The 17242-nt window shown below is 36.6% G+C and overlaps 1 protein-coding gene across 1 annotated transcript; it reads right to left on the reverse strand.

Annotated features, from left to right (window-relative positions):
* Positions 1 to 453: 453 nt before the first annotated feature.
* On the reverse strand, positions 454 to 7397 carry LOC109205656 (pyrrolidone-carboxylate peptidase). Its single transcript, XM_019368391.1, has 5 exons — positions 7270 to 7397; positions 6417 to 6704; positions 5104 to 5208; positions 4964 to 5011; positions 454 to 864 (listed from the first exon to the last, which is right to left on the reverse strand). Exons 2-5 carry the CDS (start codon positions 6681 to 6683, stop codon positions 625 to 627), a joined length of 660 nt encoding a protein of 219 aa, XP_019223936.1. The 5' UTR covers positions 6684 to 6704; positions 7270 to 7397; the 3' UTR covers positions 454 to 624.
* Positions 7398 to 17242: the final 9845 nt, after the last annotated feature.

Here is a 17242-nt window from a genome sequence, read left to right on the forward strand (position 1 = left end):
CTTTATGGGTTCAAACTCGGAATTCTACCACATCATGTTTAATTTTTTTTGTTATTTTTTTATTGGTAAGACATCACGTCTAATTTACTGGGTTCATAACCTATTTTGCACTTAACTGGATTTTTAATACATATAGAGGGCCTAAGCCGAAGCTACAGGGTTCAAATGAACCCCTAACTTCTCCACTGGCTCCGTCCCTGGCACCGCACCACCAATCAAGGCCACATAACGTTGGCAATTGGGTGACCTATCTAAAAGCAATGTGAATCCGTTCTGGGTTTCAGCCCCAATTTCGTTACTGTCATCAGCCACAAGAATCATCGACTGTTATAAGACCAGAAAGACACTAAGAATATAATTTGAGGGCCAACTTTCTATCGTTTCCAGTACTTTGAAAAGGAGATTGCAAGTTTGCTCACGCATTAGCATGAAACATCTCTAAATCCAAGAGAATAACCACCCAAAGAATGCCCAGGAAGATAGTATAAATACCATATGCATTTGCCATTCGCTAAAAAAGTTCACTGTTTATTAAAGCATTACATTTATATCCAGATAAACCTTCTTCTGCATACACAGCATAAATAACAAGGCAGATACACTTCCGGGAACAGATGCAGAAGACTAGTATAAAGAGGCAAGTACCTCCAGCAAAGAAGCAGCAAATTGCATTTGTGTCTCCTCGTCTATGGTTAGGAATAGGGGCACATGTACGAATAGTGATCTGATTCCATTCTGCTCTGCAAAACGCAAGGAATGGTAGTATACATAATTGCATACAAACCGGCCTGCATCATCAGAGGTCATTACTTCATATCCCATCTTTGCCAATACCTTGGTGATTTCCTCTACGGGAAGAGCAGTCTAGACAAAGGGCGAAAAGAGTATAAGAAAAGAGGTTAAGATACCAATAGGTGCAAAGACAAACATAAATAATTTGTTCCTGGATCAAAAGTTAAAGGAAGCATCTATATCCAGAAATCAACGCAATCTGCAGTAAAATCAGATGCTAGAGCATTTTGAATGTCCAAACAAGGAAATAAACAACAGAGAATCGTGCTAGTCCAGCTCCTATGAGGAAACAAATACTTTATAGAACCAACTCTAATGTTCCCAGGAGGATCCATTTTCTAACCAGGAAGCCTATCAAGAGTTACTTTTAAGAAATGCAGACAAACAGGACAGGCAAATGTTTTGCGCTAGGACATGGATAGTAGAATATTGCGGATGAAAAAAGTAAATCTTCTCAGTGAGACCAAGCATGAGAATACATTTTCACGAAAAGTGGTGGCTACGCTTGGAGTTTGGTGCTTTAGAGATAGTTTAATTTACATATTTGGAAGAAAACCAATTCAGATACTTCCCTGCAAAAGTTAAGCAAACTCTCCCAAGAACCAACACTGCCATAAATCCTTGTGAACCACAGCACAAACTATGCACACACAGATTACATGAGATGGGCAGGTTACTTGTCGGCCATGGACAAAAGTTATGGAGATACGTTTGAGAAATTGACATCACCTTAGGGTATCAGCTTTTTGTTTTTGGATCAGGCTGATGAAAGTTTAATTATAATACGCAACCTTATGAAGAACTAGTCTTTATTTAAAGCAGAAGAGGATACTCAAAAAAGCAACTGTTAGGTAAAACAAGTTTTCTTAGTCGCTGCTGATTTAAATTCCAATAACAGACAACCTCAGGGGCAGATGTAGGATGTTTTTTCTTTTGGGGGAAATGCGGAGAGGCCAAGTGTTAGGCCACTTACTTTGGGGGTCTAATGAACAAAATGCAAAAGGTTCTTCAAAAACATAACTGAATTATTTTCGTGTTGTAGAACCTTTCTAGATTCTTTATTGAACATACATCTGCAGAAGTTTGAGAGGCAACGTCACTCCTGTTATGTGGTATCCAACCCATAAATTTTAGATTACTCAATGACACCCCCTCTCAAGTGGATACAAACCATTATTAAAAGATATTTTAAGTATTATTTGAGCATAATGCTTTTTCACATCCTAAGTTCTAAAAAAATGAAGGCATTTTGATCAGAGGAAAAAAATCATCAGGATGATGGCTAATTATTTTGCATATCGAAATACTTCCCTTATAGGGATCCATCTAAAAAGAAAAAAAAATACTTCCTTACAGGGATCAGTTACCCAACAGCGGAATTGAATCGTAACGTTCATTGATTCCCAAAGATCATCTCAGGAATTCCTGCTTAAGCAGCAGGAAAGCAGCAACATATGAAAATCAAAGATATCTTAGTTCCAATATCAAACACAACAAACGCACATATAACCAGTGCCTTATGTAGTGAAGGAAAAAAAAAATGTTCTATCTGGAATTCTCCCCTATCTCCCTCTCTCTCTATCTTCCCCTTTTCCCAGGAGAAACAAGAAAGTAAAAGGTAAGGAAAATATTCATAAACAATATCACCAGCTATACTTATGTAGCCATAAGGCACTGGGAATTAAGGCACTGGTTATATGTGCGTCCAGTCAAGGAGACCGCCCAGCCACCGACAATTAACTGCCCACAAACCTTCTTATTTACTCAGTTGCCTCTTCCTCATTTTGTTTTTACTTCAAAGGTCTTGCTTTTCTAAGAGAGGAAACACTACTGCCTTAAAAAAAAGCTATCAAACTTTTTGAGGGAGGAAAGAGGAAATTGAGAGAGCTAGTTCATTCGACGATACAAATTCTCCACATCTATTATGCTCTATTTGGGTCGACTTTATTCATATACTCAATATAAAGACGAATTAGAGGTTCTCTGAAGCTAGGGGTTCTTTAAATTTCACACTTATCCATATAAAATAACATACAAATCTCTAATCAAGCTAAAAAAGATTCCTAATAAACACTAGACCAACTGTTAGTGTGTTAGTAAGGATTAACCCTTAACTCTGACTAGTTTCACATCATCTATATAGATTTTTATCTTCCACAGTTTTGTGTACTGAGCTAAGCGCACATGGAGTCCCAGAATGCAATGTTTTGAGATGATATCCATCCAACTATATTTGGTCTACCTCGCCCTTGAAATATCTTCAATCATCATGAATTTCAGCTGCATAGTGTCACCTCATATTAGGAATTTGCGATATCGATGGTCATGCAACTAGGATGACATCTCATTCATATAGTAATGTCCCTAGCTTGTGTGCTATTTGAGACTAAGGCAGGTCCAGAACTTAGTTTATCACCTTTATCAAACCCCTAGCTCTCTTTCTTAATACAACTACCCTATTCCTGCCATGGAAATATCGATATTTCTTATTTTTACTAAAATAATAGATCGATATATAATACCAATGCCTAATATTATCCATAAACATTGTAAAACCACAATAATAATGATAAGGCAAGAGCACGAAAAATCAAAAAAAGTAAAATGGAAAAAGTGTCCCCTTTTGATTAGCCAGTTTCCAAGAGGGAGAAGGTCTTATATCTCAGGCATATCAGAAATCAGTTAATTGGCCTTTTGCAATCAAGTACCTATGAACACTTGTTACCTATATAATCTTATTTTTCCAAGGGAAGAAGGTATCAGATCACTTTTAAGAGCCCTTTCTTAAACCAGTTCCTTTATTCTTTTTGAATGAATTACAGTTAGCAATCTAATCTGATGGAAGGGGTACATAGAATAATATTTTGCTTCTTCTCTTTGTTCTATATTTAGTTTTAGAATAGAGAAAGAGTAGAAACTAAAGGTACGCTCTCTAGAAGACCTGCTTTTCTTTCCCCACTTGGTCACTTGGTATCTTGAAACTTCTTTGCTTGAGTGGTAGGAGGCATGCACACATTAGTTGGAGTTTGTGGAAAGTTGATAAGGCCATCAAGAAAATCTGGTTGATGATCCCTGCAGCTATTTTTTGGTGTTTATGGACAGAGAGAAATAGAAGATGTTTTGATGGCATCTCAACTTCAAATCACTCTCTCAAGGCAAAATGCCTACTTTTAACTTTTTTGCTGGACAAAATTGTCCCCTGTAATTAGTACTGTTCTTTTTTTGGACTTTGTTAGTACTCTTGTCCTAGATTGACACTTTGTATAGGGCCTAGCTTCTCCTTTTTGTTTTTGCCTTTGTAACTAGGCCCCCTGTAACTATGTAACTATGCATCTTCTTGATGCTTTTTTAATGAAACACCTTACTTCATCAAAAAAAAAGAGCGCTTCATGATGTATCCATATACAAAATAAAAAATTAAGATAAAGAAAACATTTTAAATCAAATTCTTCATTCCTAGGAAGAGAAAGAAGCACATAGGGAAAGGCCCTATCTTTCCTGTCCGCTCCGTGTGCATTTGAAGGTTCACCGTAACATGATCGAAAAAGGAAACAAGAACCTTGGAGGCTGGAAAATTATGCCTTTAACTCAAGATTTAGCATGCATAAGCCCAGAAGCTTGTGACTTTGACTTTACAAGTTATTTCCCTCAGCCGAGTGCTCTATGTCTATTTCCAACATAGGATGCCCAGAAGTGTAGTTACCTTTGTACAATTAGTTATATCTAAGCACTTTTGCCTCCTGACGTGACCAATCATTTAGATGATGATTTATAAGGGTCATTTCCCCAGGTAGGAAGCAAAAGCTAAAGCGGGTACCCCTTCAAAACTACAGTGAAAAGAGGAAATACATCACTTTTACTTCCCAAACAAGTGGAAGTAAACCAATCAATTTCTCTGGCCTTGCCCTCCTGCTCCTCTTTTGGAAACAAAGATAGAGTGTTAAATCAAAAAATGAGAGTATTATTCAATGAAGTGCTAAAGCAGACTCACTTCAAAGTTTACTGATTAAAAAGATGGAGTATAACATTCAATTAAGTATGAACTAACACATAACAATGTCGTATCTGTATCAACTACCAATTATATTTGATTGAAATTTCAAAGTTGGTCAACAAGATAAGCATTAAATTTATCCAATCCAGAAAAAATGGATGCAAAAAAGCATAATACCTCTCGTTTTCGTGAAATTGCACCATCTGCATGAACAATAGGGACTTTCTGCAAGTATCAGGATAAATACCTTGAGTTCAGTTAATGAACTGAACAATCTGAAACAGGACCAACGAAAACTGAAAGGTCATTTAACTGACCTGAGGCTTCCATCCCATCTCATCTGGGCAACGGAAAGTAGCTTCATTGACAGCCTGATTCTCTATGGCAAACATTGTGGCACCACTATTTACTCCAAAGTGTACCTGAACACAAATTATCAATAATTAGATTAATCATGGCATAAGAAGTACGAACATTGGGCATCAAAATACTCAGCACATAACCATAACATTCTCTGGCCATTCGAACACCATAAGCTTCATTCCCTCCTCATGCCATCATGGAATGATACTCCATGCAACTATGTTATTTGCTCCGAATTCCAAAATTGTGGAGCAGTTAAAAGGCTTAGTTGTAATTTCTATATACAAATGTGTGGCACTCAGCAATTTCAATGAAAAATGGACAACATTTCCACTCAAAGTCTGAAAGAGTTTGCATGATGAAAAAATTAGGTCATATGGTTGTAAACAAATGGACAACTCCTTTCTTTGTTTAGTTTTATATCCAACAACAACAACATACCCAGTACCACAAATGGGGTCCGGGGAGGATAGTATGTATGCAGACCTTACTCCTACCTTGTGAAGGTAGAGTCTTTGTTTAGTTTTATCCATCCCTATTTTTTCCATTTGCTACCTTTATCCCTCCCTTTTTCCCCTCTTTAACATCTGAATACAACTCTGATGTTATAGCTGATTTAATAACTGTCCTAAGCCTATGAAACAAACTCATTTTGTTTTGGTAAATTTGTGAGTTCTTCTAGCAGCATATTTAAGTGCACATCTTCAGGATTGGACCCAGAATAAGATTTGAATTTTATCTCAGATAGGCCCAAGAGCCTAAAGTATATATAGAGTGCCACTGCACATCATAGCTTGCGTAAAATTTCTGAAAAAACGGCAGTATACTGGTTTTCAGGATTAAAAAATTAATTAGTGACCCTTTTGTCAGCAAATGGATCCTTCGACAAATACAAAAGCAGTGGCCTGTAGCATTCATACACGATCAATTTTATAATGAACTAAGATCCAGAACTTTGCGTATCGAACACGACAGTAGTAGAAGTATTATATTTCCGAGATATATCCTCACCAAATCCAAATTAAAGAAGGTCATAATACATTTCCTAATAGGAGAAAAGGAACACTTACAGTGTCATGATACAAAACGGTCCTGTCAGATTCCCGAAAGAAGAATTTCCATCTTTATGACATACAACGGCCCAACAGAATTAACGGCCACATGACCATTTTCTAATTAAAATAAATAAAAAGCTATGCTTTCCTCATTTGGACAACAGAACAAAGTTGAGCACGAAAGGTATAAAGAAGCCAATTGAGTAACTGACCCAAATAACTCTCTTGGAATTAGATGACTCCGAGTCACTACCGCCTAAAGCAGCTTGCAACGTCTGGTACAAAGGAACCAGCGCTCCTTGGCCCGCAGTATCAAGGATGCTGCAACTCCCAAGGATCAGCCCTTTGGGCATACCCCTTCTCTTCATATAATCTTTAAGATTACTTACAATTGTTTCCGTGGGGTTTTCAGCAACTCCATGAAATTTCTTGAAACCAGTCACGTGAACGATCACAGGTGAAGGTCCTTCCGACCCCATCTACCCCCTATTCAGATGAAACTGAAAGAATTTCAAAGCATCAAAAACAGAAACAATGAACCAAAAACCTAAAAGATTTCATTGCAATAATTTAAAGCATAAAATTCCAATTACAGCCACCAAGAGTCAGTGTTCAATTATGACAATAAAAACCTTCCCATCACATTCCAATACCACTAAAGCAAATCAGTATGGACAAAAACCATAATCTTTTTGTCTCAAACTAGTGAAATTTTGTACTAACAGTGATCAACGAAGAACCGAGCAAAACATCATACTATAGCATGGTAAAAAAGGATAAGAGAACAAAAATTAGACCTTTGTGAAACTATGCTGAGAACAATTAAAGATCAAATATGAACCCATATTAGAATAGTTTAAATCCTTTTGAACATGAATATTTCCACACACCAAGAACCCCAAAATTCATTAATGATGAGTCAAAGTCATAAATAAATCACAAAAAACTAAACCCCAGTTGAAAAATAATCAGAGATCACAAGGATCAAAAGCCCAGAAATCTAGACTAAAAGCAGAATACTTTTGAATTGAAATTCAAGAACAAAATTTAACATTATTTTCTCACCTGAAAGCTGAAAGAGAGAAAGAGAGCCAAAAGAATAAACGACTGAAGCAAAGTAGTCTTATCTGATCAAAAGGTGATTATAATGGTAGACTAAAAACTTGATTGAGATTCCTCCTTATTGATGACTAGAATTTTAGAATAAAATAAGAAAAGAAATGAACGTGGTAGTGGTAAGTCGTTATCATAGAAAATATAGGCATTATATTATTTAAAAACACGTTGTACGTAATTATTGTGTTATCGGCGATGACTTTCTTCCTTCGTCTGTTTGCACTGCTATTGACATTTTTTTTCCTTTTTGAATTTAACTTTTATATATATTGATAGTTAAATTTTTTTATATAATATCAAATCGTTTAAATGACAATTATAGATAATTTTTACCATGTTAGTGTAAAGATTCTCAAGATTTGCTTTGGATAAAGTGAAAGGAAATGAATAAAATCTGGTTTCCTTTATGGCTTATATCTTGTCTAATCTAATAAATGAAAAGGAAAGATAAAAAGTTACTACAGAATTTACTTTTCACTCACTTTCCTCTTAACCAAAAAGAATAAAGAAAAGGAAAGGAGAGAAATTTCAGTATTTTCTTTATTATTTTCAAGCAGAATTTATAAACATATGACCGCAAGATTTTCAAGAAATAGCCAGGATACTCGGTTGTTTGTTTCCAGTAAAGAAAAAGAGAGAATTATGGTAGAAACAATTAAAGTATTTAAATAAAGTTGCACTTTTACGATTGCTTTCTTTTGCATACCATGCTTTTCTTAAAAAGCTCAGTAAATTTAAGAATATAAATTTATATTCGCTAAAAAATAACGCCGATAAATTGATTGCCTCCATAATAAAGGATTTATAAGAAAAGTTCATCCCATCACGATGAGACAAAGTTGTAATTTTCGTGTACTGTAACTTAATAGAAATATTTTAGTTGATTGCCACTATTTTTAACAATTTTGCAGTTGATCAGAAATATTTGGCGTTTTAAGAGATTGATATAAAAAAAGAAAAGGAACAAAAATTACTACTTCAACAAATATGCCAACTCCAATAATAACAAAATATATGCAACCAGACCGTAAATTCATTGATTGTTTTTTGCAATAAAACTAGGGACAATTGTGATCAAGGAAAACAATTTTTATACTCGTTATGTCATTAATGTTTTTTATTTTCTACCTCCTTTGCATGTTCGTCCATTTATTTGTAATTTCAGCTAAAATAATTTCTATGGACCTCTATTCTCAAATTATGTAACAATCTCTCATCCAAAATTTACTTTCCTCTTTTTTTATACTTTGAAGATGTGTTGCTATAATTTTGTCAGCACCTTTGTTTCCGCTATCTCTGATAATATAAGCTTTGGCTCTTTGCATTGACTAAGGTTTTAGTGATTCGAAATATATTGTTCATTGGAGAATGACACGGTTAACCACAAAAATAGAATTATTTACCCTTGTCTATCCATTTGTTTTCCTACCCATCAAACTAATTATATTTCCTACCCATAGTAGTTTTTGTGCGGAATTTTTTCTTTTTTTCTTCAATTCTTTTTTATTTCTATGCTTCTTTTCTTTTTTTCCTTTTTTTCTTTCTTTTCTCCTTTTCTTTTTTCTCGTTTTCTTCTTATTTTTTTTCTTTTTTCCTTTTCTAATTTCATTTAACTTCTTTTTTTATATATTCTTTTTCTCTTCATAATCTAATTTCATTTACTGCTCACTATTTTTATTATTCTTTTTTATACAATAAGAAAAAATAGCTGATATTGTAAATATTTGTTCGCCTTTTTTAATATAACTAGTACAATATACCTTTTGTTGTTTCTTTCTCATTTTTTAAATTCAAGTATTATACTGAAATAATATCAGTTGTCACTTGATCTAATTCATTGAATATCACACTGACTGCTGCTGAGCACCATAAATTACATAATCAGATTCTAAGAATCAACACGTGATTGTCATGCAAACCTTGATCTCCTTCCCTACAAATATCAGTACACACTCTACCATTAGCAGTAATACAACCAGTCATAGAGCAAGAAAATATAATTTACCGCAACTAAATCTCCATATATACTAGTTAGAATAAAAATATAATAAAATATTAAAAAAAGCAATAAAAGTATAAGTGGCAAAAAAGACTTCTAGTACCATGTGATACCAATATGGTATATATGTATACCAACAGAGCATATGATTGCTCTAGAATATTGCTACAACTATCTGCGACTATACTACTGCACCAAAACATTAAAGGACACAATAAAAGTATGAGAAAATTACATGCTCGTATTGCAAGCTAAATATTCGCAAAATAACTTGCTCATTTTGTTTACTAATAGGGTATATAGTTGTATGGGGTCGTTCCAACAATTGCCTATAACTATAAAAACTATTACATAATACACATAATTTATATCCATCGGCACACAAAAATTTCAGCACTGCAAATCATTTTCATATGAATAATTTCATAATAGAATTCATTAAAATGCAACTAAAACAACCAAAACAATGTACAAACTACCATATGATACCAATATGTCATATAACTATACCAACATGGTATACAGTTGTACTGGTTAATTCCCGGCAACTATATGACTATACTACTATTACATAACACACATGCATAAAGAGAAAATAAAAAAATAGTGTACCACATATTAATATAATAAAGTATTTAAAGATATTGTACTATATTACTATTATTAAAAGGAAATTAAATATTGTACCAATTAAATGTAGCTAATACAACCAAAAAATGATTCAACTAGCATATGATACCAATATAGTATATAGCTATACTAATAGGGTATATAGTTGGAGTGAAAATGGTATATTTGTATACTATTTGGGTATACAATACAAATTCGTCTTCTTCTTCGGTTCAACTATATTTCAACCCAAATTTCTAAAATCTACTACAAAATCTCCACCAAATTGACCAAAACTTTAGCTACACCCTCCAATAAACTTTCCAAACAAACCCATACAGGATCGGATCAAAACAATTAAAAATTCAAACAAACCAAGTTATGAGTTTCAAGCTTCAAGATCCTTCAATGGTGGATTTAAATTTTTATACAATAAATCACCAAAAACCAGCATCAAAGGTACAAACTACACATCAAAGAACAGTAACTAACGAATTTCAACAGTAAAACACCATAAAAAAAATCAGATCTGGCATTTTGAACTCATTCATATGGAGTTTCAGTTTTTTTTTTTGTTTTCAGATTTGAAATTACATCCATTATTTTTATGTGATAATGACTAATAATCAGTTGAAAAGAAGATTATCACGGTGTAGTACTCTTGGAGGTTTATGATGGTATTTACATGATTGTGGATCTTTCAAATGGGAAGGAAAGAATATCAGATGGTCAACAACTGGGGATGGGTAGGCTGGTAATTAGTTTTGTTAGAAAGGTATATATTATAATAAGTTTAACAATGGGTAAAGACGGGTAAATACTTTGATTATAATAGGTAGCTCGTGTAATTTCCTCTTTATTTAAAGGGCAGCCCGGTGCATTAAGTTTTCACTATGCGCCGGGTCCGGGGAAGGGCCGGACCATAAGAGTCTATCGTACGTAGTCTTACCCTGCATTTCTGCAAGAGGCTGTTTCCACGGCTCGAACTCGTGACCTCTTGGTCACATCATGGCAGCAACTTTACTAGTTACGCCAAGGCTCCCCTTCGAATAAACAAATAAACAAGAGTTACAATTCTAGTTTCAAGTACACCATAAAATGCAGTAAAAATAGCACGGGCTAGCCAGTTTTTGGACTAGTCATTCATAAATAGCCAGTGTTTGTAAAGTCATTGAAAATAGCCACTATTTTACTGAAACACAAAAAGTGCAGCATAATATACTGGAGATCGGTGCACCTGTGTATGAACTTCCAGCATATTATACTGGAACTCCAACACGCGTAAAGTTCCAGCTTAATATACTGGAGATTGGAGCACCTGTGTATGAACTTCCAGCATATTATGCTGGACCGGTATATCCCAGTATATTATACTGAAGTTCCAGTATATTATACTGGAATTCCAGTATATTATGCTGGAGTATTTTCCGGATTTTGAACAGTATTTTTGTTGAGATTTATCTTTACATGAAAAGTGGCTAAATTTCGATTACTTTTGAAATTGTGACTATTTTTGAATTACCACTTATAAATATGTCTATTTTTGAATTTCTATCTAAAATGCAACTCCTAATGATATAAATATAATATAATGTCTATTGCAATCACCGTTTAAAGAGGGAAGGGTGAGGAGAGAGGGAAGAGGGGAAGAGACTTGGTTTTGTGACGATATTAGTTTTTCTTGTAAAAAATAATGTCATGCTTATCTTTTTGAAGGCCCACAAAAATAGCTAGAAGTCTACAACCTTATGTAATTAGGTAGGGTCTCTTTCTATCTCAATATCAGCTCCTTAATCTGTATCTAATTCGTTTTATCCACTCAAGACTAAGAGCCTGTTTGGATGGGCTCTTTTTAACTTGTGGAAGTGTTTGGCAACTAAAAAAAGGGCTTAAAAAAAGTTAAAATCTGCTTAAAAAAAGTCAAAACCAACAAGTTAGGTAAACTCAACTTTTTTGAAATTGGCTTAAAAGCCATATTGCTTTGACCAAGGATATTACATTTTTATCCCTTATAATTTTCCTAATCCCGAAATACCACTCAATCATTAGAATTTCCCTTCCAATTGTTTTTACGCTGGAGTTTCTGCGTCGGTGAAGTTGACCACCAGTTCCATCGGCCACTTACCTTCTCCTCCGATCTCCTTCTCCGGCGAAATCCACATGTAAGTTCCGCCGCCCTCTCTCTCTATCTGTCTCTTGATTTATACATAACAGCTAACTATTTTATTCTATTATTTATTGTGGTAAAATACGAATTGAAAATTTAGTTGAGCATTCCATTGTGTATTGGAAAAAATTGAGTTTATATATTAAAGTAGTATGGAAATGACGTGTCGTAGACTGGTCAAATGGTCAAAAAATTACAACTAGCCAAGAGACACGAGTAGCAATGGATACGAGCAAAGGCAAAGGAAGAGGCACGGGCGATTATTCAAAGGATTCAGCGCCCGTACCTATTCAAGAATATTTAAGTTCAAGAATCAAGAAGAATCAAGGGAATGAATCTGACAACACATGAGAGTCCAAATACAGTATTTAATAAGCATTAAATGCTAAAAACGTTAGAGAATCTGTCTTAAATATAATGATTATGTAACGTAGCATTTAATGCCATTAAACTTCCCATAATAGCCTTATTATGACAAAGGCAAAACGCGTATCTCTGAAATAGCTATAAAAGGGACATAACTGATCAATTGTAGGGATACGAAATATTATCTGGATATACTTTGGTTTACTGGTCTTCTTTTGATATTCTTGCTATCCGAATTGCTTTCTTTTATTCATTCTTGCGATTATCAGTAACCCGTGTTCTTCTAAATTATAGCTTTAGTCAAAATTCCATTTTTTGGTTAAACAAATTGGTTCCGTTACCGGGAAATTGATAATCTATTTTTTCTCAACCTTGTCTATTTCATTACATCAACGATCATCTCAAATGTTAACCATAACACCCAGGGAAACCAAGGAAACCATCAACTCCAAGGGGACCCACAAGATGTTCACACTCCGATTTCTTCTCCACAAAGCTCGCCTCGGCGGTCTCGAGAAGGAACTCCTGATGGATCCCATTCAAATGCAAATACTCAATTTAACAACGATGAAGCTATCAATGAAGCCTTGCAGAAGTTGATCGCCCAACAGGTCAATAAAGCTCCTGAAGCTTTTGCTAGCCAATTACCTGCTGCACCATCAACACCAGTTATAAATACCAACACTTTGGAAAACCCTCGTTCTGGGCTTGTTAATTCTGGCAGTGGTGGAATCCCCAGTGAATCACGAGAGGGAGAACCAGGTATTATAGTTAATTCTGATTTACAAAATTTAGTACTAACATTGCAGAAACAGCTCAAGGAGCAAAGTGACCGCATAGAGCAAATACCCGGAGTGCCACCCGTGATCAAAGGGGTAGATATGGATAAATATTCACAGCAACCTTTGAAGCCAAGTGTTTCTGCCCTTCCAATCCCAAAGAAATTCAAAATGCCTGATATACCAAAATATGATGGAACAACAGACCCACGAGACCACGTGACTGCATTCACAACAGGCGTAAAAGGGAACGATTTGACTAAGCAAGAGATTGAATCAGTATTAGTCAAGAAATTTGGTGAAACACTCACTAAGGGTGCACTAACATGGTATTCTCTTTTACCCGAAAATTCTATAAATTCTTTTGCTGAGCTTGCAGATTCTTTCATCAAAGCACACTCGGGAGCGCAAAACGTCAAAAAAAGAATGGAAGATATTTTCAAGATCAAACAAGGGGATTCAGAATTGCTTAGGGAATTTGTGGACAGATTCCAACGTGAAAGAATGACATTGCCACGTGTACCAGATAACTGGGCAGCTATAGCTTTCACAAGCAATTTGAATGAAAAAAGCTTAGAAGCTACGAGACGACTCAAGGAAAGCCTTCGTGAATTCCCAGCTACAATGTGGAATGACGTTTACAACCGATATAGCACAAAGCTGAGGATTGAAGAAGATATTATTTCACGACATCAGAAAGAAGAAAAGGTAGGCTCAAGAAGGGCGAAAAATGAAAAAAAGTCCAGTAAAAATAGGTACGAGCCATACATGGGACCTGCAGGAAAAGACTCACGGTCAAGACAGGACAATCAGAGGTACGATCACAGATCGAGGAATAGAGAGTCAGGCTCGTCATCAAGATTTGGGAACGACCGAAGCACACGTGAGTCACGAGAAGATGATAGAAGTCTAAAGGCAAGATTTGGCGGTTATAATTTCAACGTGAGCACTTCTGAACTCGTGGCTATTTTAGGAAGCATGGGAGATAAAGTACGATGGCCGAAGGAGATGAGATCAAATCCAAACAGACGAAACCCTGATCATTGGTGCGAATTTCATAATGATTACGGGCATAAAATGGCAGATTGCAGGTTTTTGCAGGGTGAAGTTGATCATTTGTTAAAACAGGGGTATCTCACCGAGTTATTCAGTGAAAAAGGTAAACAAGCATACATGAAAAACAGGCAGGAGCCTCCAAAACCACCTTCTCCCAAAAGAACCGTCAACGTTATAAGTGGGGGTGAAGACATCAATGGCGTATCATATACTGCAGCTAACAAGATTTCCAAAGATACAATTACTCACGGGAAGCGGCTGCGACATGTTTTAGAGGAAGAAAATATTACGTTCGATGGTGCCGATGCCGAGGGTCTATTAACTTCACGTAACGACACACTGGTAATATCTTTACTTGTACATGACACTAACGTGAAACGAGTTTTAATTGATCCAGGAAGTTCCGTGAACATTATTTTATTACGAGTACTACGCGAGATGCAAGCAGAAGATAGATGTAACGACCCGACCCGTCGTTACGTGAGTTACCGCCCCGTTTTCCCCGTTTTATGCTTCTATATGTTTCATTATACGTGTTTGGAGAATTTGAAGTAATTCGGATAGAGTTTGGTTAGAAATGAGACAGTAAGTCTCTTTATGATAAGGTTAGTTTGGAAAAGTCAACCGAATGTTGACTTATGAGTTAGAAGGCTCGGAATGGATTTCCGATGATTCGACCAGTTTCGGGAGATGATTTGTGACTTAGGAGCGCAATCGTAACTGAATTTGGAGGTCCGGTGTAGAATTATGCTTGAATTGGCTAAGGTTGAATTTTGGCGAATTCTGGATGGTAGGTGAGATTTTGATCCGAGGGTCGGAATGGAATTCCGAGAGTTGCAGTAGCTCCGTTAGGTGATTTTTAATATGCGTGCAAAGTTTCAGATCATTCGGAGGTGTTTAGGTCGGGTTTTAGATCAAATGCAAGTTTCGGAAGTTTTAGTTTAACTTAGGCTTGAATCCGTGGTAATTCGATGATTTTGATGTTAACGATAGTGTTTTGATGATTGCAACAAGTTTGAATAAGGTCTTGGGGTGTGTTGGTGCTATTGGTTGAGGTCCCGGGGGCCTCGGAGTGATTTCGGGTGGTTAAACGGAGAATCTTGATGTTTGTTGCAGGTCTGGTGCACCTGGCTTCTGGTATTTCCGCATCTGCAGAAAAGGAGCCGCAGAAGTGCTTCCGCAGATGCGGCTAAGAGATCGCATAAGCGGTCCATGAGGGACCGGGGTAATTCCGCAAAAGCGGACGGGGTATCGCTTCAGCGTGTCCGCATAGGCGAAAACGAGGCCGCAGAAGCGGAATGGTGAGATCCGCAGAAGCGGATGGTTGGGCGCAAAAGCGGAAGGCCAAGGATTTAATGAAAAACCGCATAAGCGGTCATATGGCCGCAGAAGCGGTCCCGCATAAGCGGTTACTGGACCGCAGAAGCGAAAATCGCTGGGCGACAGAAGGGTTTTAAAATAATATTTCATCCGCGACCCTTTCATATTTTTCCTCCATTGTTGACGTTCTTAAGAGCTTTGAACAAGGAAATTCGAGGGTTTTGACTGAGAATCACTTGGAAGTAAGTTTCTTGGCCTAAATATACGAATTTATGGTAGAAATTACATGTAAATTGTAGAAAATTCATCAAAAACGGGTCAAGCTAGGGCTTGGAAAGCTGTGATGTAAAAATGGAATTTGGAGAGTCAAACGAGCTCCGATTTTGGTAAACTTTATATGCACGGACTCGTGGCGAGACGAGGAATCCGTTGGTGTGATTTTCGGAATTTTTTGAGAAGTGGGCCCGGGGCTCGGGTTTTACCAACTTCGTGAATTTTAGTACTTTTCGAGTAATTTTGATTGGGTTATGTTTCTTTAACCCATATTTATGTATTCATTATGATTTTGACTAGATTCGACGCGCGAGGAGGCCGATATGAAAGGAAAGGGCATTGCGGACCATTCTACGGCCGGTTAGAGGTGAGTAGTTAGTGTATATGATGGCCTGAGGGTTTGAAACCCCGGCTTATCACATTGTGACGCTATTGTAGGGCGTGACTCGCACCCCATGGCAGGTGCGGGATTGATTATGACCGGGGATTGTGACTTGGTCCATCCCGAACAAGAATGTTTCTATATTGGCGACTGATACGCACCCTGTATTGAATATATCTGGGCTTATTGCCGTGTTTGGGGCCTTGTGCCGATCTGTAGCATCCTTAGAGGATGAATGTCATTGTGATAGCATGCTTTGTATAATCATTGATCTCTGTCCTGTGTTTATTCACTGTTATGAAATGCTAAGTCACTTTTCCTGAAGTTAAATATCTAAAGTATATTCTTCTTAATAAATTGGCAATTGGGAAATTAATTGAATCTGTTACGTGACTCATATGCATATTGTGGACTGAGTATGGATCGGGCTGCACGCCGCAGCGAATTGTATGATTATATTGCGCTTGGGCTGAAGGAGCCCCTCCGGAGTCTGTACATACCCCCAGTGAGCGCTGTCGACGTTAAATGGATCGGGCTGTACGCCACAGCGTGTTCATGTGCATTGCATTGCATCCTTGCATTTTACTTGACTATTATATTTGAAGTTGTTTTGCTGTTGGTTCGTAGTAAGGTGTCGGACTGTTAGTTTTAGCTTTGCTTTGTGGCATTTCGTGGATTTCTTATCTTCAGACATTTTATATGCTTATTACTCACTGAGTCGGTAGTACTCACCCCTACTCCCTGCACCTTGTGTGCAGATTCAGGTACTTCGGGAGCTTAGTTGAGCTAGCCGCTGGTTTCCAGAGTTCCAGGAGCGGTCGAGGTAGCTGTTATGACGTCCGCAGGACCCGACTCCTCCCTTATCCCTTTATTATTTCCGTACTTTAGAACATACTTATTTTGAGGATTCTTGACTCTGTATTAGTTAGAGGCTCTAGACTCATGACCCCAGGTCTTTGGGAGTTACAGTT

This window comes from Nicotiana attenuata, unplaced genomic scaffold (genome assembly GCF_001879085.1).
Source record: "Nicotiana attenuata strain UT unplaced genomic scaffold, NIATTr2, whole genome shotgun sequence".
In the NCBI taxonomy this organism is placed as follows: Eukaryota; Viridiplantae; Streptophyta; class Magnoliopsida; order Solanales; family Solanaceae; genus Nicotiana; species Nicotiana attenuata.